Source organism: Scyliorhinus torazame, chromosome 14, assembly GCF_047496885.1.
Source record: "Scyliorhinus torazame isolate Kashiwa2021f chromosome 14, sScyTor2.1, whole genome shotgun sequence".
Taxonomy (NCBI): Eukaryota; Metazoa; Chordata; class Chondrichthyes; order Carcharhiniformes; family Scyliorhinidae; genus Scyliorhinus; species Scyliorhinus torazame.
Window position 1 is genome coordinate 191,232,594 of NC_092720.1, and position 25,432 is coordinate 191,258,025.

General features: G+C 48.0%; 1 protein-coding gene across 1 annotated transcript in view; it reads right to left on the reverse strand.

Annotated features, from left to right (window-relative positions):
• rnf183 (ring finger protein 183) overlaps positions 1–24,608 on the reverse strand; it is a 41,575-nt gene extending 16,967 nt beyond the window's left edge. Inside the window, exon 1 of the mRNA XM_072475371.1 lies at positions 23,960–24,608. Within this exon, the coding sequence (XP_072331472.1) occupies positions 23,960–24,002 (43 nt within the window). The 5' untranslated portion in view covers positions 24,003–24,608. The remainder of the gene's footprint in view (positions 1–23,959) is intronic.
• Between the last annotated feature and the right edge of the window lie 824 nt (positions 24,609–25,432).

Genomic DNA, 25,432 nt, shown 5'->3' on the forward strand with positions numbered 1-25,432 from the left:
GCAACTTTCCAACCACAGAAGTCTATAGTTTCCGACATTTTGCCTCTCTCCCTTTTTGAATAAGGGAGTTACATTAGCGTGTTTCCAATCCACCAGGACTTTTCAGAATCCAGGGAAATTTGAAATATCATAACCAATGCATCCAATATCTCTGCTGCCACCTCTTTAATACCCTAGGGTGCAGGCCATCAGGTCCTGGAGGCTTATCTGCCTTTAGTCTCATTAGTTATTCAATACCTTCTCTCTAGTGATGGTTATTGTACTAAGTTCCTCTGCATTAACTGCAGTTCTTGGAAGTTTTTTATTATCCTCCACCATGAAGAAGGAGGCAAAATATTGGTTCAGTGCCTCTGCCATCTCTGCGTTCTCCATTATTACCTCATCGGTATCGTCCTCTAAAGGGACAACATTTACTTTAGCTATTCTCTTCCTCTTTATATAATTATAGAAGCTCTTGGTATCAGTGTTTATGTTTTCTGCCAGTTTCCTTTCGTAGTTCATCTTAGCTTTTTGATTCTATTTTTAGTAGTTTTTGCTGACCCTAAAGTTCTCCCAATCCTCCAGCTTATTTTGCAGTATGGTTTGCCCTAGTTTTTGCCTTTATGTCCGCCTTGACTTCCTTGTTTAGCCATGGAACGTTTTTCGCCCTTTTACAATACCTCTTCCTCTCAGGAATATATTTTAATTGAGAGGTCTTTAATATCTCCCTGAACATCCGCCATTGTTCCTCAACTGTCCTACCCTCAATTATTTGTACCCAGTCTACTTGGACCAACTCTTTTCTCATGCCTGAATAATTACCTCTGCCCGTAGCTAAAACTCCAGTATGACACTCTGTCCTCTCTCGCTCAATCTGAATTTGAGATTCGAGCATGCTGTGATCACTCCTTCCTTAATGACTATTTATCAACCCTTTTTTGTTACATAATACTAAATTTAAAATAGCCTGCTCCCTGGTTGGCTCCATAACATATTGCTCTAAGAAACAATTCTTCATACACTCTATGAAATCTCCCTCGAGGCTACCCTTGCCAATTGGATTAATCCAGTCAATCTGCATGTTAAAATCACCCATGATTACCGTTGTGCCCTTCTCACAAGCCCTCATTATTTCTTGGTTTATACTATGTCCCACTTTGGAAGTATTGCTCGGGGGCCTGTAATTTACTCCTACCAAGGAGTTTTTTCCTTTGTTTTTTATTTTCACCCATATTGATTCAACATATTGGCCCTTAGTGCCAATATAATTTCTTAATACAGCCTTGATGCCATCTTTAGCAAATAAAGTAACTCCACCTCCTGTTCCATCCTGTCTATCCTTTCGGAATACTGAGTACCCTTGGACATTCAACTCCCAGTCCCGGTCCTTCTGCAACCATGTTTCAGTAATCCCCACCAAATCATTCTCATTTATCTCTTTTTGTGATGTCATCTCATTGACCTTATTCCGAATACTGCGTGCATGTAGGTACAAGGTTTTTAAATATGTCCAACTGATTTGTCTTTCCCTTGCAGGATTTTCTTGTGCACTATGCTTTTCACACACTGACCTCCTTCATTAATGTCTGATAACACTTAAGCCTCATCTCCAACTTTCACTCCCCAGTCAGTGACCTTACATTTGGATTTTTTACTTTTCCTTGCCCCTCCATAGTCGCTTGACCTGCCCTGCCTGTTCATCCTATTCACCTCTACCTTCTCACATGCTGACCTGTTGCTCTGGTTCCCATTAACCATTGTACTTCTTTACCCTTCCCTTTCCCCACATTTGCTAGTTTAAGTCCTTGTGACCACCGTATTTATCCTTTCCGCTAGAACCATATCGGTTCAGGTAGAGCGTCCCAATGTGAGTACAGCATCAGTAACTAGAAAATTGATGGAACTAAAGAGTGAGAAATCCCCAGGACCTGACAGTTTCCATCAAGGCTATTAAAGGAAGTAAGCCGCCCGAACTATAATCTTTCAGAGTTCTCTAGATTCCGGAGTAGTCTCTCTGAATTGGAAATTTGCACATGTCACTCTAAATTTTAAGACGAGGGAAAGGGGGAAACGAGGGAATTACAGACAGGTTAACCTAATATCTGGGGTGGGGAAATTGCTGGTGTCTATAATCAGGAATGGGGTAACTGAACACCTTGAAAAATTCTGGTCGATCAGGGAGAGCCAGCAAGGGAAGGTCATGCCTGACTAATCTTATTGAATGTTTTGAAGAGGTGACTACTATTTTGGATTGGGGGATGTCTATGAATGCCATTTGTATGGACTTCCAGATTGCATTTGACAAAGTCCCACACAAGAGACTGTTAACTAAGTTGAGGGCAAATTATGGACATGGTTAGGAAATTGATTGATGGCAGGTGACAGTGGGGATAATAGGTAATTAATGTAATTGGCAGGAGGTGATTAGAGGAGTACCACAAGGATCTGTGTTGGGGCCTCAATTATTCACAGTATTCATTAATGAATTGGATAATTGCATCAAAAGTCATATAGCCACATTTGCTGATGATACAAAGGTAGATGGCATTGTGGACAGCCCAGATGATAGCATAAAATTGCAAGGAGATATTGACAGACTAGGTGAATGGGCAAAATTGTGGCAGATGGAATTTAATGTAAGCAAGTGCGAGGTTATCTATTTTGGACCAAAAAAAGATAGAGCAGAGTACTTTCTAAACGGAACGAGGTTAGGTACAGTGGATGTCCAAAGGGGGTTTAGGTGGATAAATCCTTAAAATGCCAGGAACAAGTGCAGAAAATAATGAAAAAGGTGAATGGAATGCTAGCCTTTATATCTAGAGGATTGGAATATAAAGATACGGGGGTTATGCTGCAGCTATACAAAGCCTTGGTTAGATCCCACTTGGAATACACTGAGCAGTTCTGGGCATCTCACCGTAAGAAGGATATTTTGGCCTTGGAGAGAGTGAGATATAAGTTTACAAAAATGATACCTGGATTACAGGGGTTGAGCTAAGAGGTGAGATTACTCACATTACAGCTGTTTTCACTAGAATTTAGAAGGTTAAAGTATTCAAGATATTAACAGGGAAAGACAGGGTAGATAAAGATGAACTATTTCCACTGGTTGGAGATTCTAAAACTAAGAGGCATAGTCTAAAAATCAGGATGAGGTCGTCAAGAGAGATGTTGCGATGTACTTCTTCACTCAAAGGGTGGTAGAGGTTTGAAACTCTCTCCCACAAACAGCAGTTGAAGCTAGATCAGTTGTTAATTTTAAATCTGAGACAGATAGGCCTTTGTTAAGATATAGACAGATACATTCTCCCTGAGGTAGCGTGGGTTTCCTCCCACAGTCGAAAGATGTGCAGGTTAGGTGGATTGGCCATGCTAAATTGCCCCGAAGTGTCCAAAAGGTTATGTGGGTATATTGGAGTTAGGGTGGGGAAATGGGCCTAGGTAGGGTGCTGTTTCTGAGGGTTGGTGCAGACTCGATGGGCCAAATAGCTTCCTCCTCCTCGAGCAGTGCCAACTCGTACAGGCACAGGGCATCCCCCAGGGCTGCGGCGACTAGTGGGAAGGCCACCATTGCTGGTTGAATTTCAGTATTCATTGTCTATAGGGGGTGAAAGGCTAACATATTAGCATGGTGCGTACCCCCGTGCCAACTAGGTCCACTGGGCTACATGGTAGCCCCGGTTGGCACTGCGGGCTCTGCCCCCACATGTCCCACCCTCCCATCCCCTCACTTGTGGCAGCATAGGGGCCTCTGGCCTGGCACATGTCACTGATGCCCGGGATGCCATAAGCTGGCACTGCCCTCACCATGGTCCCCGTAGGGGCTACTGGGTGGGCCGCTGGTGGATTGCGGCCAGGTGAGGGGGCGTGTGGTGGGGGGTGAGGGCACCCATACAGCCGGTATCACTCTGCAGAACCAGGGGTCAAGGTGGATGGTCAGTGGGGTGCGCAGCAAGATGGCTGCCGTGCAGGCGGCGGTAATGGCGATCCGTGCCTGGGCACACCCCCAGCCCGGCAGTCCACAGTCGCTCCTCTGTGTGTCCTATCTCCTCTCTGTCTCTCTCACCAGCCATAATGCCGGTTACACGATTTCTAAAAGCACAATTGAACTGCGCCGTCGGGAAATCGGCCTACCGAGGTGGAGAATTGCGGAGGCCCTGGAGAATACTGGGTCAGGCCCACTAATGATATGCAAACAGTGTTACTTTACATGCATTCCGATATGCATTGATTCCACTGTCGAGGTGACAGAGAATTGCGATTTGGCGTCGAATTGGCACCGCCACGATTTTGGCATTGGAACCTATTCTCCGCCCAATCGCATTTTTGCAATTTCGCCATTGGCCAATGGAGAAACCCCCCTCACGTTTTTTTTGATCGAAGGTTGTACCTATAAAAGACTGCTCTTAGAAGTCACGAATGCACTCTATGTACTCATGTACCAGGCTGGTTTTGCTAATTGATTCATCCAATCATGTCAGTGTAACACAGCTGGTACAGTACAGTGTGACAGTGTGACACAGCAGGGAGAGTAATATACCACTGCCAGTCTGGTACAGCCGATACAGGACAGCACGGTCAGTGAGGTACAGCTGATACAGGACAGCACGGTCAGTGAGGTACAGCTGATACAGGACAGTACTGTCAGTCTGGCACAGCTGATACACGACAATACTACCAGTATAACATAGCTGAGACAGTACAGTACTGTCAGTGTGATATAGCTGATATAGGACAGTGCTGTCAGTCCGACAGAACTGGTACAGGACTACTGTAAGTATGATACACTGAAGCAGTACAGCACAGTCAGTGCGGTACACTGCTCCAATTCAGCACAGTCAGTGTGGTACAGCTGATACAGGACAGAACTGTCAGTGTGGTACAGCTGATACAGGACAGCACTGTCAGTGTGGTACAGTTGATACAGGACAGCACTGTCAGTGTGTTACAGCTGATACAGGACAGCACTGTCAGTGTGGTACAGCTGATACAGGACAGCACTGTCAGTGTGGTACAGCTGATACAGGACAGTACTGTCACTGTGGTACAGCTGATACAGGACAGTACTGTGTGTGGTACAGCTGATACAGGACAGCACTGTCAGTGTGGTACAGCTGATACAGGACAGCACTGTCAGTGTGGTACAGCTGATACAGGACAGCACTGTCAGTCTGGTACAGCTGATACAGGACAGCACTGTCAGTGTGGTACAGCAGATACAGGACAGCACTGTCAGTATGGTACAGCTGATACAGGACAGCACTGTCAGTGTGGTACAGCTGATACAGGACAGCACTGTCAGTGTGGTACAGCTGATACAGGACAGCACTGTCAGTGTGGTACAGCTGATACAGGACAGCACTGTCAGTGTGGTACAGCTGATACAGGACAGCACTGTCAGTGTGGTACAGCTGATACAGGACAGCACTGTCAGTGTGGTACAGCTGATACAGGACAGCACTGTCAGTGTGGTACAGCTGATACAGGACAGCACTGTCAGCGAGGTACAGCTGATACAGGACAGCACTGTCAGTGTGGTACAGCTGATACAGGACAGCACTGTCAGTGTGGTACAGCTGATACAGGACAGCACTGTCAGTGTGGTACAGCTGATACAGGACAGCACTGTCAGTGTGGTACAGCTGATACAGGACAGCACTGTCAGTGTGGTACAGCTGATACAGGACAGTACTGTCAGTGAGGTACAGCTGATACAGGACAGTACTGTCAGTGTGGTACAGCTGATACAGGACAGTACTGTCAGTGTGGTACAGCTGATACAGGACAGCACTGTCAGTGCGGTACAGCTGATACAGGATAGCACTGTGTGTGGTACAGCTGATACAGGACAGCACTGTCAGTGAGGTACAGCTGATACAGGACAGCACTGTCAGTGTGGTACAGCTGATACAGGACAGCACTGTCAGTATGGTACAGCTGATACAGGACAGCACTGTGTGTGGTACAGCTGATACACGACAGTACTGTCAGTGTGGTACAGCTGATACAGGACAGCACTGTCAGTGTGGTACAGCTGATACAGGACAGCACTGTCAGTGTGGTACAGCTGATACAGGACAGCACTGTGTGTGGTACAGCTGATACACGACAGTACTGTCAGTGTGGTACAGCTGATACAGGACAGCACTGTCAGTGTGGTACAGCTGATACACGACAGTACTATCAGTATGGTACAGCTGATACAGGACAGCACTGTGTGTGGTACAGCTGATACACGACAGTACTGTCAGTGTGGTACAGCTGATACAGGACAGCACTGTCAGTCTGGTACAGCTGATACAGGACAGCACTGTCAGTGTGGTACAGCAGATACAGGACAGCACTGTCAGCGAGGTACAGCTGATACAGGACAGCACTGTCAGTGTGGTACAGCTGATACAGGATAGCACTGTGTGTGGTACAGCTGATACAGGACAGCACTGTCAGTGTGGTACAGCTGATACAGGACAGCACTGTCAGCGAGGTACAGCTGATACAGGACAGCACTGTCAGTGTGGTACAGCTGATACAGGATAGCACTGTGTGGTACAGCTGATACAGGACAGCACTGTCAGTGTGGTACAGCTGATACAGGACAGCACTGTCAGTGTGGTACAGCTGATACAGGACAGCACTGTCAGTGTGGTACAGCTGATACAGGACAGCACTGTCAGTGTGGTACAGCTGATACAGGATAGCACTGTGTGTGGTACAGCTGATACAGGACAGCACTGTCAGTGTGGTACAGCTGATACACGACAGTACTATCAGTATGGTACAGCTGATACAGGACAGCACTGTGTGTGGTACAGCTGATACACGACAGTACTGTCAGTGTGGTACAGCTGATACAGGACAGCACTGTCAGTCTGGTACAGCTGATACAGGACAGCACTGTCAGTGTGGTACAGCAGATACAGGACAGCACTGTCAGCGAGGTACAGCTGATACAGGACAGCACTGTCAGTGTGGTACAGCTGATACAGGATAGCACTGTGTGTGGTACAGCTGATACAGGACAGCACTGTCAGTGTGGTACAGCTGATACAGGACAGCACTGTCAGCGAGGTACAGCTGATACAAGACAGCACTGTCAGTGTGGTACAGCTGATACAGGATAGCACTGTGTGGTACAGCTGATACAGGACAGCACTGTCAGTGTGGTACAGCTGATACAGGACAGCACTGTCAGTGTGGTACAGCTGATACAGGACAGCACTGTCAGTGTGGTACAGCTGATACAGGACAGCACTGTCAGTGTGGTACAGCTGATACAGGACAGCACTGTCAGTGTGGTACAGCTGATACAGGATAGCACTGTGTGTGGTACAGCTGATACAGGACAGCACTGTCAGTGTGGTACAGCTGATACAGGACAGCACTGTCAGTGTGGTACAGCTGATACAGGACACTACTGTCAGTATGGTACAGCTGATACAGGACAGCACTGTCAGTGTGGTACAGCTGATACAGGATTGCACTGTGTGTGGTACAGCTGATACAGGACAGCACTGTCAGTGTGGTACAGCTGCTACAGGACAGCACTGTCAGTGTGATACAGCTGATACACGACAGTACTGTCAGTATGGTACAGCTGATACAGGACAGCACTGTCAGTGTGGTACAGCTGATACAGGACAGCACTGTCAGTGTGGTACAGCAGATACAAGCCAGCACTGTCAGTGTGGTACAGCTGATACGGGACAGCACTGTCAGTGTGGTACAGCTGATACACGACAGTACTGTCAGTATGGTACAGTTGATACAGGACAGCACTGTCAGTGTTGTACAGCTGAGACAGGATAGCACTGTGTGTGGTACAGCTGATACAGGACAGCACTGTCAGTGTGGTACAGCTGATACAGGACAGCACTGTCAGTGTGGTACAGCTGATACAGGATAGCACTGTGTGTGGTACAGCTGATACAGGACAGCACTGTCAGTGTGGTACAGCTGATACAGGACAGCACTGTCAGTGTGGTACAGCTGATACAGGACTCTACTGTCAGTATGGTACAGCTGATACAGGACAGCACTGTCAGTGTGGTACAGCTGATACAGGATAGCACTGTGTGTGGTACAGCTGATACAGGACAGCACTGTCAGTGTGGTACAGCTGATACAGGACAGCACTGTCAGTATGGTACAGCTGATACAGGACAGCACTGTGTGGTACAGCTGATACACGACAGTACTGTCAGTGTGGTACAGCTGATACAGGACAGCACTGTCAGTGTGGTACAGCTGATACAGGACAGCACTGTCAGTATGGTACAGCTGATACATGACAGTACTGTCAGTATGGTACAGCTGATTCAGGACAGCACTGTCAGTGTGGTACAGCTGATACATGACAGTACAGTCAGTATGGTACAGCTGATACAGGACAGCACTGTCAGTGTGGTACAGCTGATACAGGACAGCACTGTCAGTGTGGTACAGCTGATACAGGACAGCACTGTGTGTGGTACAGCTGATACAGGACAGCACTGTCAGTGTGGTACAGCTGATACAGGACAGCACTGTCAGCGAGGTACAGCTGATACAGGACAGCACTGTCAGTGTGGTACAGCTGATACAGGATAGCACTGTGTGTGGTACAGCTGATACAGGACAGCACTGTCAGTGTGGTACAGCTGATACTGGACAGCACTGTCAGTGTGGTACAGCTGATACAGGATAGCACTGTGTGTGGTACAGCTGATACAGGACAGCACTGTCAGTGTGGTACAGCTGATACTGGACAGCACTGTCAGTGTGGTACAGCTGATACAGGATAGCACTGTGTGTGGTACAGCTGATACAGGACAGCACTGTGTGTGGTACAGCTGATACAGGACAGCACTGTCAGTGAGGTACAGCTGATACAGGACAGCACTGTCAGTGTTGTACAGCTGATACACGACAGTACTGTCAGTATGGTATAGCTGATACACGACAGCACTGTCAGTGTGGTACAGCTGATACAGGACAGCAGTGTCAGTGTGGTACAGCTGAGACAGGATAGCAGTGTGTGTGGTACAGCTGATACAGGACAGCACTGTCAGTGTGGTACAGCAGATACAAGCCAGGACTGTCAGTGTGGTACAGCTGATACAGGACACCACTGTCAGTGTGGTACAGCAGATACAAGCCAGGACTGTCAGTATAGTACAGTTGATACAGGACAGCACTGTCAGTGTGGTACAGTTGATACAGGACAGCACTGTCAGTGTGGTACAGCTGATACAGGACAGCACTGTCAGTGTGGTACAGCTTATACAGGACAGCACTATCAGTGTGGTACAGCAGATACAAGCCAGTGCACCCAACTGCAGCTCCTCACAGACCGCATGGTTCGGTTGGAGCAGCAATTGGATGCACGTAGGAGCATGCAGGTGGCGGAATGCGTCATAGATCGCAGTTATGTAAATGTGGTCACACCCAAGGTGCAGGCAGAGAAATGGGTGACCACCAGAAAGGGCAGGCAGTCAGTGCAGGAATCCCCTGTGGTAGTCCCCCTCTCGAACAAATATACCCCTTTGGATACTGTCGGGGGGGATAGCCTATCAGGGGAAAACAGCAGCAGCCAGAGCAGTGGCACCACTGCTGGCTCTGATGTTCAGAAGGGAGGGTCAAAGCGCAGAAGAGTAATAGTAATAGGGGACTCTATAGTCAGGGGCACAGATCGGCGCTTCTGTGGACGTGAAAGAGACTCCAAGATGGTATGTTGCCTCCCTGGTGCCAGGGTCCAGGATGTCTCCGAACGGGTAGAGGGAATCCTGAAGGGGGAGGGCAAACAGGCAGAGGTCGTTGTACATATTGGTACTAACGACATAGGCAGGAAGGGGCATGAGGTCCTGCAGCAGGTGTTCAGGGAGCTAGGCAGAAATTTAAAAGGCAGGACCTCGAGGGTTGTAATCTCGGGATTACTCCCTGTGCCACGTGCCAGTGAGGCTAGAAATAGGAAGATAGAGCAGACAAACACGTGGCTAAACAGCTGGTGTAGGAGGGAGGGTTTCCGTTATCTGGACCACTGGGAGCTCTTCCGGGGCAGGTGTGACCTGTATAAGATGGACGGGTTGCATCTAAACCGGAGAGGCATAAATATCCTGGCCGCGAGGTTTGCTAGTGTCACACGGGAGGGTTTAAACTAGTATGGCAGGGGGGTGGGCACGGGAGCAATAGGTCAGAAGGTGAGAGCATTGAGGGAGAACTATGGAATAGGGACAGTGTGGCTCTGAGGCAGAGCAGACGGGGAGAGGTTGCTGAACACAGCGTGTCTGGTGGCCTGAAGTGCATATGTTTTAATGCAAGGAGCATTACGGGTAAGGCAGATGAACTTAGAGCTTGGATTACTACTTGGAACTATGATGTTGTTGCCATTACAGAGACCTGGTTGAGGGAAGGGCAGGATTGGCAGCTAAACGTTCCAGGATTTAGATGTTTCAGGCGGGATAGAGGGGGATGTAAAAGGGGAGGCGGGGTTGCGCTACTTGTTCGGGAGAATATCACAGCTATACTGCGAGAGGACACCTCAGAGGGCAGTGAGGCTATATGGGTAGAGATCAGGAATAAGAAGGGTGCAGTCACAATGTTGGGGGTATACTACAGGGCTCCCAACAGCCAGCGGGAGATAGAGGAGCAGATAGGTAGACAGATTTTGGAAAAGAGTAAAAACAACAGGGTTGTGGTGATGGGAGACTTCAACTTCCCCAATATTGACTGGGACTCACTTAGTGCCAGGGGCTTAGACGGGGCGGAGTTTGTAAGGAGCATCCAGGAGGGCTTCTTAAAACAATATCTAAACAGTCCAACTAGGGAAGGGGCGGTACTGGACCTGGTATTGGGGAATGAGCCCGGCCAGGTGGTAGATGTTTCAGTAGGGGAGCATTTCGGTAACAGTGACCACAATTCAGTAAGTTTTAAAGTACTGGTGGACAAGGATAACAGTGGTCCGAGGATGAATGTGCTAAATTGGGGGAAGGCTAATTATAACAATATTAGGCGGGAACTGAAGAACATAGATTGGGGACGGATGTTTGAGGGCAAATCAACATCTGACATGTGGGAGGCTTTCAAGTGTCAGTTGAAAGGAATACAGGACCGGCATGTTCCTGTGAGGAAGAAAGATAAATACGGCAATTTTCGGGAACCTTGGATGACGAGTGATATTGTAGGCCTCTTCAAAAAGAAAAAGGAGGCATTTGTCAGGGCTAAAAGGCTGGGAACAGACGAAGCCTGTGTGGCATATAAGGAAAGTAGGAAGGAACTTAAGCAAGGAGTCAGGAGGGCTAGAAGGGGTCATGAAAAGTCATTGGCAAATAGGGTTAAGGAAAATCCCAAGGCTTTTTACACGTACATAAAAAGCAAGAGGGTAGCCAGGGAAAGGGTTGGCCCACTGAAGGATAGGCAAGGGAATCTATGTGTGGAGCCAGAGGAAATGGGCGAGGTACTAAATGAATACTTTGCATCAGTATTCACCAAAGAGAAGGAATTGGTAGATGTTGAGTCTGGAGAAGGGGGTGTAGATAGCCTGGGTCACATTGTGATCCAAAAAGACGAGGTGTTGGGTGTCTTAAAAAATATTAAGGTAGATAAGTCCCCAGGGCCTGATGGGATCTACCCCAGAATACTGAAGGAGGCTGGAGAGGAAATTGCTGAGGCCTTGACAGAAATCTTTGGATCCTCGCTGTCTTCAGGGGATGTCCCGGAGGACTGGAGAATAGCCAATGTTGTTCCTCTGTTTAAGAAGGGTAGCAAGGATAATCCCGGGAACTACAGGCCGGTGAGCCTTACTTCAGTGGTAGGGAAATTACTGGAGAGAATTCTTCGAGACAGGATCTACTCCCATTTGGAAGCAAATGGACGTATTAGTGAGAGGCAGCACGGTTTTGTGAAGGGCAGGTCGTGTCTCACTAACTTGATAGAGTTTTTCGAGGAGGTCACTAAGATGATTGATGCAGGTAGGGCAGTAGATGTTGTCTATATGGACTTCAGTAAGGCCTTTGACAAGGTCCCTCATGGTAGACTAGTACAAAAGGTGAAGTCACACGGGATCAGGGGTGAACTGGCAAGGTGGATACAGAACTGGCTAGGCCATAGAAGGCAGAGGGTAGCAATGGAGGGATGCTTTTCTAATTGGAGGGCTGTGACCAGTGGTGTTCCACAGGGATCAGTGTTGGGACCTTCGCTGTTTGTAGTATATATAAATGATTTGGAGGAAAATGTAACTGGTCTGATTAGTAAGTTTGCAGACGACACAAAGGTTGGTGGAATTGCGGATTGCGATGAGGACTGTCAGAGGATACAGCAGGATTTAGATTGTCTGGAGACTTGGGCGGAGAGATGGCAGATGGAGTTTAATCCGGACAAATGTGAGGTAATGCATTTTGGAAGGGCTAATGCAGGTAGGGAATATACAGTGAATGGTAGAACCCTCAAGAGTATTGAAAGTCAAAGAGATCTAGGAGTACAGGTCCACAGGTCATTGAAAGGGGCAACACAGGTGGAGAAGGTAGCCAAGAAGGCATACGGCATGCTTGCCTTCATTGGCCGGGGCATTGAGTATAAGAATTGGCAAGTCATGTTGCAGCTGTATAGAACCTTAGTTAGGCCACACTTGGAGTATAGTGTTCAATTCTGGTCGCCACACTACCAGAAGGATGTGGAGGCTTTAGAGAGGGTGCAGAAGAGATTTACCAGAATGTTGCCTGGTATGGAGGGCATAAGCTATGAGGAGCGATTGAATAAACTCGGTTTGTTCTCACTGGAACGAAGGAGGTTGAGGGGCGACCTGATAGAGGTATACAAAATTATGAGGGGCATAGACAGAGTGGATAGTCAGAGGCTTTTCCCCAGGGTAGAGGGGTCAATTACTAGGGGGCATAGGTTTAAGGTGAGAGGGGCAAGGTTTAGAGTAGATGTACGAGGCAAGTTTTTTACGCAGAGGGTAGTGGGTGCCTGGAACTCACTACCGGAGGAGGTAGTGGAAGCAGGGACGATAGGGACATTTAAGGGGCATCTTGACAAATATATGAATAGGATGGGAATAGAAGGATACGGACCCAGGAAGTGTAGAAGATTGTAGTTTAGTCGGGCAGTATGGTCGGCACGGGCTTGGAGGGCCGAAGGGCCTGTTCCTGTGGTGTACATTTCTTTGTTCTTTGTTCTTTGTTGACTGTCAGTGTGGTACAGCTGATACAGGACAGCACTGTCAGTGAGGTACAGCTGATACAGGACAGCACTGTCAGTGTGGTACAGCTGATACAGGACAGCACTGTCAGTGTGGTACAGCTGATACAGGACAGCACTGTCAGTGTGGTACAGCTGATACAGGACAGCACTGTCAGTGTGGTACAGCTGATACAGGACAGCACTGTCAGTGTGGTACAGCTGATACAGGACAGCACTGTCAGTGTGGTACAGCTGATACAGGACAGCACTGTCAGTGAGGTCCAGCTGATACAGGACAGCACTGTCAGTGTTGTACAGCTGATACAGGACAGCACTGTCAGTGTTGTACAGCTGATACAGGACAGCACTGTCAGTGTGGTACAGCTGATACAGGACAGCACTGTCAGTGTGGTACAGCTGATACAGGACAGTACTGTCACTGTGGTACAGCTGAGACAGGACAGTACTGTCAGTGTGGTACAGCTGATACAGGACAGTACTGTCAGTGTGGTACAGCTGATACAGGACAGTACTGTCAGTGTGGTACAGCTGATACAGGACAGCACTGTCAGTGTGGTACAGCTGATACAGGATAGCACTGTGTGTGGTACAGCTGATACAGGACAGCACTGTCAGTGAGGTACAGCTGATACAGGACAGCACTGTCAGTGTGGTACAGCTGATACAGGACTGCACTGTCAGTATGGTACAGCTGATACAGGACAGCACTGTGTGAGGTACAGCTGATACACAACAGTACTGTCAGTGTGGTACAGCTGATACAGGACAGCACTGTCAGTGTGGTACAGCTGATACAGGACAGCACTGTCAGTGTGGTACAGCTGATACAGGACAGCACTGTCAGTGTGGTACAGCTGATACACGACAGTACTGTCAGTATGGTACAGCTGATACAGGACAGCACTGTCAGTGTGGTACAGCTGATACAGGACAGCACTGTCAGTGTGGTACAGCAGATACAAGCCAGGACTGTCAGTGTGGTACAGTTGATACAGGACAGCACTGTCAGTGTGGTACAGCTGAGACAGGATAGCAGTGTGTGTGGTACAGCTGATACAGGACAGCACTGTCAGTGTGGTACAGCTGATACAGGACAGCACTGTCAGTGTGGTACAGCTGATACACGACAGTACTGTCAGTGTGGTACAGCAGATACAAGCCAGGACTGTCAGTGTGGTACAGTTGATACAGGACAGCACTGTCAGTGTGGTACAGCTGAGACAGGATAGCAGTGTGTGTGGTACAGCTGATACAGGACAGCACTGTCAGTGTGGTACAGCTGATACAGGACAGCACTGTCAGTGTGGTACAGCTGATACACGACAGTACTGTCAGTGTGGTACAGCAGATACAAGCCAGGACTGTCAGTGTAGTACAGTTGATACAGGACAGCACTGTCAGTGTGGTACAGTTGATAGAGGACAGCACTGTCAGTGTGGTACAGCTGATACAGGACAGCACTGTCAGTGTGGTACAGCTGATACAGGACAGCACTATCAGTGTGGTACAGCAGATACAAGCCAGGACTGTCAGTGTGGTACAGTTGATACAGGACACCACTGTCAGTGTAGTACAGTTGATACAGGACAGCACTGTCAGTGTGGTACAGCTGATACAGGACAGCGCTGTCAGTGTGGTACAGCTGATACAGGACAGCACTGTCAGTGTGGTACAGCTGATACAGGACAGGACTGTCTGTGTGGTACAGCTGATACAGGACACCACTGTCAGTGTAGTACAGTTGATACTGGACAGCACTGTCAGTGTGGTACAGCTGATACAGGACAGCACTGTCAGTGTGGTACAGCTGATACAGGACAGCACTGTCAGTGTGGTACAGCTGATACAGGGCAGCACTGTCAGTGTGGTACAGCTGATACAGGACAATACGGTCAGTGTAGTACAGTTGATACAGGACAGCACTGTCAGTGTGGTACAGCTGATACAGGACAGCACGGTCAGTGAGGTACAGCTGATACAGGACAGCACTGTCAGTCTGGCACAGCTGATACAGGACAGCACTGTCAGTGAGGTACAGCTGATACAGGACAGTACTGTCAGTGAGGTACAGCTGATACAGGACAGTACTGTCAGTGTGGTTCAGTTGATACAGTACGGCGCTGTCTATGTAGTACAGCTGATACAGTAGTGGATGAGAGTGAGATACAACAGTTTCCAGTATTGTACTAGTGAGGCCACATTTAGAATTCTGTGTACAGTTTAGGTCCCCTTATTTAAGGAAAGATATATTCTCACTGGAGACAGTACAGAGGAGATTTACTAGGATGATCCCGGGTATGGAGGGACTACCCTATGAGGAAAGATTAAACAGGTTGGGTCTGTACACCTTGGTGTTGAGAAGAATGAAAGGTGATATGATTGAAACAGATCAGATTCTGAGGGGGTTAGACAGGGTAAATATTGGAAAGACTTTCCACTCATGGGAGAGACTGTGGGCCCAGAGGACATAGTCCCTGAATAAGGGGTTGCTCAGTTATAACGAATTTGAGGAAGAGTCTCTTCTCTCAAAGAGTGGTGAATCTTTGGCATTCTTTGCCCCAGGAAACTGTGGAGGCCGAGTCCTTGAACATTTTCAAGGTTGAGGTTTTTAAATCAGTGGGAGAATTAAGGGCGATGGAGACAAGCCAGCAAAATGAGTGGTAGAACAGCCATGAACTTATTAAATGGTGGGGCAGGCTCGAAGGACGGAATGGTCCGACTTCTTATGGTCTTGCACGGTTGCAGCAACATCTTTTTATACTTCAGCCCCCTTGAAAGAAAAGCCAGCATTCCGCTTGCCTTCCCAATTATATTCGGAAGCTGTATGCCAGCTTTCGTGAACAAGGGCCCCCAAGTCCCTTCGTGCTACGGCTTTCTGCAGTCTCTCTCTAATTAAATAGTAATCCACCGTCTCATTCTTTCATCCAAAATGAACGATCTCACATTTCCCCACATTGTACTCAATTTGCCAATTTTCTGTCCATTCAGTTAACTTGTCAATATCACCCTCTAAACTGTTTATTTCCCCCTTACAGCCCGACAGTGTTGTGCGGTCAGTGGGATCCAGCTGGAAGAGGACAGTACAGCCAGTGTTACACAGCCGATGCAGTACATTCAGCGCAAATTAGCTGATAAAGTACAGAAGGCTAATGGAATTCTATCCTTCATTACTACAAGTGTTGCATATAAAAGTAAGGATGCTATGCTTCAGCTATAGCTGCACGGGAGGGGGGAGGGGGGGGGGGCGCGGCACGTTAGCACAATGGTTAGCACAGTTGCTTCACAGCTCCAGGGTCCCAGGCTCGATTCCCGGCTTGAGTCACTGTCTGTGCGGAGTCTGCACGTTCTCCCCGTGTCTGCGTGGGTTTCCTCCGGGTGCTCCGGTTTCCTCCCACAGTCCAAAGAAGTGCAGGTTAGGTGGATTGGACATTGCCCCTTAATGCTAAATTGCCCCTTAAATGTCCAAAAAAGTTGTGTGGCGTTACTGGGTTACGGGTGTAGGGTGGAGGTGTGGGCTTAGGTAGGATGCTCTTTCAAAGGACCAGTGCAGACTCGATAGGCCGAATGGCCTCCTTCTGCACTGTAAATTCTATGATTCTATACAGGGCATTGGTGAGACCACACCTCAAATACTGTGTGCAGATTTGGCTCCTTACTTAAGGAAGGATGTGAATACATTTGAGATGGTTCATAGATTATCACCAGAGGAGGTATTCCCAATTGATTCACGCAATGATTGGGTTGTCTAATGAGGAAAGGTTGGACAGACTGGGCTTGTTTAGAAGGGTGAGGGGGTGACTTGATTGAAGTTTATAAGACCCTGAGCGATCTCGACAAGGTGGTCGTGGAAAGGATGTTTTCTCTTGTGGCTGAGCCCAGAACCAGGAGGCACTGCTTTAAAATGAGGGGGTCACCATTTTACAACAGAGATGAGGAGAATTTTTTTTCTCTCAGGATTGTGCGACTTTGGAACTCTCTGCCTCAGAAGGCAGTAGAGGCGGAGCCACTGAATACGTTTAGGCTGGAGGTAGATAGATTCTTATTGGACAAGGGAATCAAAGGTTATCGCTGTAATTGGGTACTCTAAATTTATTTTTTAAAATATTGTTGTAAAATCCCATCTGGTTTAATAATGCCTTTTAGGGAAGGAAATCTGCCATTCTTACCTGGTCTCCAGACCAACACTGATGTGGTTGACTAGGGGCAGCATGGTGGTGCAGTGGTTAGCACTGCAGCCTCATGGCACCGAGGTCCCAGGTTCGATCCCGGCCCTGGGTCACTGTCCGTGTGCAGTTTGCACATTCTCCCCGAGTTTGCGTGGCTTTCACCTCCACAACCCAAAGATGTGCAGGCGAGGTGGATTGGCCACGCTAAATTGCCCCTTAATTGGAAAAAATGAATTGAGTACTCAAAATTTATTTTAAAAAAAGAAAAAGAACGAATGTGTTTTTTTACAAGCTCTATGACAAGAAAGAAACCTGATGGACCACTCGGCACTAGAAATGACAAACCCAACCCCTTTTAACATCTCCCAAAATTGGGAGAGCTGCCTCACAGACTAGTCTAGCAACAGCCTGGCATCATTATACTCATGGAATCATACCTGATTGGTAATGTCCCAGGTAGCACCATCGTACTGCCAGTGGAGCTGAACAGCAGTATACAGTCAGGAGGGAGTTGATCTTGGAGATCTCAACTTACTTTGGGGGGGGGGGGGGGAGCTTAAATATCCATCAGCAAGGGTGGCTCGGTAGCACCAACACATACTGTGGTGGCTGGCTGCATCACAGCTGGTATGGCATCTGCTCGGCCCAAGATCGCAAGAAACTGCAGAGTGTAGCGAACTCAGCCCAACGCATCACACAAGCTTGCCACCCTCCCATTGATTCTGTCCACACCTCCCGCTGCCTCAAGAAGGCAGATAGCATTATCATAAACACCTCACACCCAGGTTTTGCCTTCTTCCAGACCCTTCCATCATAGAACATACAGTGCAGAAGGAGGCCATTTGGCCCATTGTGTCTGCACCGACCCACGTAAGCCCTCACTTCCACCCTACCCCCGTAACCCAATAACCCCTCCTAACTGTTTTGTCACTAAGGGCAATTTATCATGGCCAATCCACCTAACCTGCACGTCTTTGGACGATGGGAGGAAACCGGAGCACCCGGAGGAAACCCACGCAGACACGGGGAGAACGTGCAGACTCCGTACAGACAGTGACCCAGCGGGGAATCGAACCTGGGACCCTGGCGCTGTGAGGCCACAGTGCTATCCACTTGTGCTACCATGCTGCCCTCAGGCAGAAAATACAGAAGTCTGAAGACCTGTACATCCTAACATAGGAACAGCTTCTTCCCCACAGCTACTGGACTCCTGAACGACTCTCCCTTGGATTGATCTGTTCCCTGTAAGAACACCATTCACAACGCCTTATGCTGCTCTTGTTTGGCCCTTTTTGCACACTGTAAACAATCACTATTTGTTGATGTACCATTTGCCAATGTTCCCTGTTGATTATTCTTTTGTCTACTATGTACGTACTGTGTACATTCCCTTGGCCGCACTTCAGTACATGGGACAATAAATATCAATCAATCAATATCTACTGGAAATTCCCCAGTTGCCCCGAGGACAAAAACAAATCTCTTCTAAGTTTTGGGAGTGTCGCACCTCATGTGGCTTCTAAGGAACTTCTAACATACCACCTAGGACTGTACAGATAAGTATTGAAGGGAGCTACAGGAATGCTATTTACATTTGATAAGACAAGCTTGCTAGTGGAGTCAGTAGCTACTGAGCCAATGGCTTCCAAAATACTAGACCTTCAACAAAACACAATCGCTTTTCAACTCATAATGGCTGCGACATTGGCAACCCAGAAAACCTAGCCAAATTCCAAATGCTGAATAAACACCCTTCAGTGGAAGTCACTGAGCAGAAGGAAGGTTACATGACCCAAAAGACTGGCTTGTTGACCAGTTTTAGCATTCTCTTTCATCCAATGGGCTCGCCACTCAGAAGGAAACCTTGGCCAGGTTGGACGACTGGCCCATCTGAACGGACTCTACAAGGAGATATTGTACTGTCGCCTAGGGCAGGGATTTGCACATGTTTGATCGAACACCATAAGACTTGATTGGGTCGCGACCCGCAGGTGGGACGCGGATGGGTGTCCGGAGGGTCATGGAACAACCAGTTGTGATGTTCCCAATCGCGGGAAGAAATTCCCAACTGCCGCGACCGGCTTTTCAGAATCCTGTACGCGGGCAGTCCCCGATTGGTTGCGGTGTTTGAGGGGGTGGGCGGCGCGAAGGTAGGCTATGTGCTGGTCACTGTGCACAGAGCGGTGGTGGGAATGGGCTGACGGGCGTCCACGTGGACGCGCTGCGGACAGTGGGGGCCCCAGCTTGGAGCTTCACTCTATTGCCAGTCCTTTGCGCACTGCTCAGCTTGTCCCCCGCCACCGATCGGCAGTGTGCAACGTGTGGCTACTTGATCAATACGTTCAACGGCCAGCACAACGTCTGCTTGCATTCCCACAACGGTAAGTACTGGTCAGGAAGTGATCTGTGACTGGGCTGGATACAGTGAGAGGAGGCCAGGCCAGGTTTCTCGGAATACTGATTAAACGAGGCCAGTCAATAGGTCTGACATACGTGAACACTGGAAGAAACCTACAGTCATCACTTTTGTGTTGACACTCTGGAAACCAGGAAGTAAGTGCTCGTGGTGAGAATGGAGCAGGAGGTGACTTGGATATTTGGATAGCGCAATGCAGTGGAACCAGTAAGAAATAGTGTGACATTGTGCGTGTTTGACAAGTTACTTCATCTCCTCTAAAGTCGTAGCGAGTAAAGTAAAAACAAGATTGTTCTTTTTTCCATCATTAGTTAAATTTCTAAAGAAATGGGAATACATTTATAACAAAGTTTGTGTGTAAATGTAAGGATGCACATGTTCAACTGAAGTTGTTTATAGCAGTAAAACGTCAAATTTGGAAAAATTAGGTATTAGAAAATAAAGTTTCAAAAAGAATTGCGTCCGCGACCGGCCTTTAAATATGAACGATGAGTCTTTCCACCAGAGGCAGCGGCAGAGAGAAGGTCATGCGGCCGGCATGTCAATGCTTTGGGTGCAAAAACACAGGTGAGATTCCTCCATTTTGTAGCTGCTAGCAAGCAAGCAAGCAACAGGACTTGTGAAGAACTGAAGATGGGTCATTTTGTAATAAGGTAGAGAGGGGCAGAGATACCAACAGACCAGGATCTCACATCTAAATCTGCTGGAGATAGCTTCTGAAGATAGTTCATGGTGGGACAAAGCAGTGCTGGTGTGAGCTGTATCCCGAGCTCCAGGGCCTCTGGTGAACAAACAATTAAGAAGAAACTGAAATCGGAAACAAAGCAGGATAAAGATGATTTCTTTAGGTATGGTGTTAATTGTGCCAATGCAAATCAGGATGCAAAGCCCATGTACATATGCAGGGAAGTACTGACAAATGAAGATTAAAACCCTCAAAACTTCAAAGGTATTTGAAGACTAAGCATGGCGAGTTCGAGGACAAACCTCTTGATTTTTTTCAAAGCATGCAGCAAGAACGTAAATCATCAGCTGAAGAACTTAGCAGGAATGTAACATTGAATGACGAAGCAAGAAAGATTGTGAGGACCAAGCAGGCCCACCTGCCACATTAAAGGAAGCAATAATGGTGTGTCATAGAATTTACAGTGCAGAAGGAGGCCATTTGGCCCATCGAGTCTGCACCGGCTCTTGGAAAGAGCACCCTACCCAAGGTCCACATCTCCACATAACCCAGTAACCCCACCCAACACTAAGGGCAATTTTGGACACTATGGGCAATTTAGCAATGCCAATCCACCTAACCCGCACATCTTTGGACTGTGGGAGGAAACCCATGCACACACGGGGAGAATGTGCAGACTTCGCACAGACAGTAACCCAAGCCGGGAATTGAACCTGGGACTCTGGAGCTGTGAAGCAATTGTGCTATCCACAATGCTACCGTGCTGTCGCGAAGGTCGGCCGGCGTGGGTCGCTGATGTCAGCTGCATGTCTCGCGAACGGCAGTTTCCCACCGGTTGGGAAAAGTGGGTCCCAGGAATAAAAGTTTGAAAAACACTGGCCTAGGGAATTGATTCAATCTCCATGTAGCTACTTCACCTTGTGAAATGAACACCAGCAGAGAAGCAAATTTTACAGCGCCTGTGAAAGAATATCTCATTGGATTCTCAATTCTGGAGCCTGGAACTCACATGAACCTGCATTCTTTGTACAGTAAAACCTCCTTTTCTCTATCCCTCCCTCTACTCTGTGAATGTGGAGTGGGAAGTTGCCAACACTCCTCTTTGCTGGTTTTGAGTACGGTGCAAAAAACTAACCTTCTGAGTTAATCCTAATTTAGATTTGTTGTGGGTTACTAGTAGAAATGGGGTCATGTAAAAAAAGTGAGGGGCTGGCAAATACACTGCTGTTCATTCTTAAACAACGAACAAGCAATTCAAAACACCTTCTGTTTATGAGTAGGGAGGGGGCGGAAATAAATCAGTGCTGTTTGAAGTGTTTGCTGGCAAGTCTATTATGTGGCATTTTATTAAGCACCTTTCAGAACTCTATATACACCACGTCAACTATGTTTCTCTCATTGGTTAGTTGAGTTGGCTAGACGGCTGGTTTGTGATGCGGAGTGATGCCTACAGCCTGGGTTCAATTCCTGTACTGGCTGAGGTTATGCCGGATCCCTGCCTTCTCAACCTCGCCTGAGGTGTGGTGACCCTCGGGTTAAATCACCAGCAGTCAGCTCTCAAAGGGGAGAGCGGCCTTGGGGACAGGGGCGACTTTCACTTTTCACCGTCATCAGCCATCTCTCTCACCTAGTCAAAGTAAAATTAGTTCAACATGATTTTGCTGGGGGTCCTGGCAGGGCAGGAAGGCCTGCTGCAGACTGGATGAAAACAGTTGTTGTAGGAGCTTGGTGAACCTCAGGCCAAGGGTAGGCAACACAATTTTCCATGTGGCAGATGGATGAATAAATCTTAAAAGGGAGGAAAATGACAGAATAAAGTAATGCAGGCCAGATAGAGGCCATTTGGCCCAATGTGGTGTGCTGGCTCTTCGAAAAAGCTCTCCTTTTAAGGGCAGACCGGTGGCACAGGGGTTAGCACTACTGCCTCATGGCACCGAGGACCCAGGTTTGATCCCGGCTCTGGGTCGCTGTCCGTGTGGAGTTTGCACATTCTTCCCATGTTTGCTTGGGTTTCTCCCCCACAACCCAAAGATGTGCATGGTGGGGGATTGGCCACACTAAATTGCCCCTTAATTGGAATAAATGAATTGGGTACTCTAAATTTATTTTAAAAAAGAAAGAGCTCTCCAATGAATCCCACCACAACGATGGATGGAATTTAAATTCAATTAGCAAACCTGGAACATAAAGATGGTCAGTGACTGAACCCATCAGGAAACAAAACCTCCTTGATTCAATAATCATCCTTCAGGGAAGACGATCTGCCATCTTTACCTGGTCTGGCCTACATGTGACTCCAGACCCACAACAATGTGGTTGACTCTTAACTGCTTCTCTGAAAATGGCCTTGTGAACCCAAGAAGGTGAGTTGCCTTCTTGAACCGCTACAATCCATGAGGTGTAGATACACCCACTGAATTGTTAAGGAGGGAGTTCCAGGACCTTGTCCCAGCGACAGCAAAGGAACAGCGATATATTTCCAAGTCAGGCTGGTGAGTGACTTGGAGGGGAACCTCCAGCTGGTGAGGTTCCCAGGTATCTGCTGCTCTTGTCCTTCTAGATGGTAGTGGTTGTGGGTTTGGAAGTTACTACTTTAAGGAACCCTGGTGATACTGCAGTGCATCTGGTAGTTGGTGCACACGGCTGCCACTGTTTGTCGGTGGTGGATGAAGTTAATGTTTTTGGAAGGGGGAGCAATCAAGGGAGCTGCTTTGTCTTGGATGGTGTTAAGCTTGTTGTTGGAGCTGCACTCATCCAGGCAAGTGGAGAGTATTCCATCACACTCCAGACTTGTGCCTTATGGATGGTGGACAGGCTTTGGGGAATCAGGAGTCGAGTTGCTCACAGCAGGAATCCTAACCTCTGACCTGCTCATGCAGCCACAGTATTCATATGGCTAGCCCTGCTCAATGGTAACCCCCCGGATGTTGATAGCGTGGGATTTAACAATGGTAATGCCATTGAATGTCAATTGAGAAGATGGTGGTGAGCCATCTTCTTGAATGGTTGCAGTCCCCATGCGGTACACATTGCTGTTAAAATATTGCCAAATTTGAACCGGTTATGCAATGCATTGTTACGAATTTTGCAGAGCATTATTTTGCTTGGGGGTAAAGGTGAAAATCCTTCCCAATTGGGTAGGTCTTTTTACTCCCAGGGACCCCGTCCCCACCTCCTAAAGATCTCCTTAACAAATTCACACGCTGGGCCAAGTGAAAGAGCTTGGACAGCTAACGTGGTTCAAAACAGGTAACTCTAGGAACTTTCTCTCTATATCCTGGTCTCTGTCCCACTGCCCTCTTTCTGCTCCCAGTTTCTCCTTTGTTTTAACCTGTCACCAGCAGTAATTTATCTCTGGGGCACTCTGTGACATTTCCAATTGCAGGTTGCCTGCAGCACAACCTGGAAAAAGTCCTTTGCAAGCCGGCAAGTTAACCCCTTATATTTCGCCTTCCTCCAGCTATCTGGCTGTCCTCCGGACAGTTCTGCCTATTGAAGGAATTCTCTGTTCACATTGCGCCCGGATGTTAGGCTCACCTGACGGTGTCGCCGAGTTATCGGCTGAGGAATTATTTTCCATCTCCTCGCTTTCAGGTTTCTTGAGCGCCGGCTGGACACATTCAGAGGTTGATTCTTGCAATGCTGCTCCCACCTCCTCAGGAGCCAATGTTGTTGTGGCTCTTCAAAGTTGCTGTCTCTCACTCACCCGGTGTTGGCGCGGCGGCTGCTGCCGCCTCCCAGTCACGGCTGCAAGCCAGGCTGCAGCCCTGCTCGCCGTTGTGTGTGTGTGAGCGCCCGGACCGCAGCCTGCTGAAGCTCTGCCCTGTTTCCTGCCAGAAGCAGGTATCCAGGATGTGTTCACGCGGCGTCTTGGAATGTGTCGGCGGCCGCTTTTTGATGAACCCGTTGACTTGCCTTTGGGGAGCCGTTTGAACTGAAGGCGCCTCCTCACGCCCAGAATGCTTCTGATCTGGTCCAGCCTGTTCCACCTGTTGCCTCTGGCACACAGAATGCAAGCTGGCCAGCTGCCAGCTCGGGTAATGTTGGAAGGGGGCAGGGGGATGGGTAGGTGGAGAGAGAGAGTGGGCTGGGGGGCTCACATAGTGACGAGACACACAGGATAGTTTTGGACAGGGTTACAGCAGAGAGTTCTGCATGAGCAGGGGAATTATGTCAGAACGGCATAAAGGCCTGGAGAAAGATCTGCGTTTGCGCAGTGCATTTCCAGTGCTTTGCAGACAATGGGATACTTTTTGACCTATGGTCACTGTTGTAATGTAGGAGAGAGCAGTCAATTTGTGTGCAGCCAGCTCTCCCCAACATCAATGTGATGATATTACGAAGTCTTACAACACCAGGTTAAAGTCCAACAGGTTTGTTTCAATGTCACTAGCTTTCGGAGCGCTGCTCCTTCCTCAGGTGAATGAAGAGGTATGTTCCAGAAACACATATATAGACACATATATGTTCCCTTCCAGTCGGGGAAAACTGTAAAGATTTAATCACCTGCTAATGCTTGCATTCCAAGCATTGTTTGGCATCTTTGAATTTGTCTATATATATGTTTCTGGAACATATCTCTTGCAGGGCTGTTTAGCACAAGGCTAAATCGCTGGCTTTGAAAGCAGACCAAGGCAGGCTAGTAGCATGGTTCAATTCCTGTAACAGCCTCCCTGAACAGGCGCCAGAATGTGGCGATGAAAGATGGTGGGGGATGAATGTAATGCAACATGAATCCCAGGTCCCGGTTGAGGCCGCACTCAGCGATTCATAATCTTGTACATCTCGATCAAGTCTTCTCTGCTCAAACCCTCTCTTCATGACTTAAATGTTCCATTCCAGGCAACATCCTGGTGAATCACCTCTGCACCATCTCCATTGCAATTACATCCTTCCTAGAATTGCACACAGTACTCCAGCTGTGGCCTCACCAATGCTCTATATAACTTCAACATGACTTCCCTGATTTTGTAATCTGTCCCATGAGCCTTTTTCACCACCCTATTAACC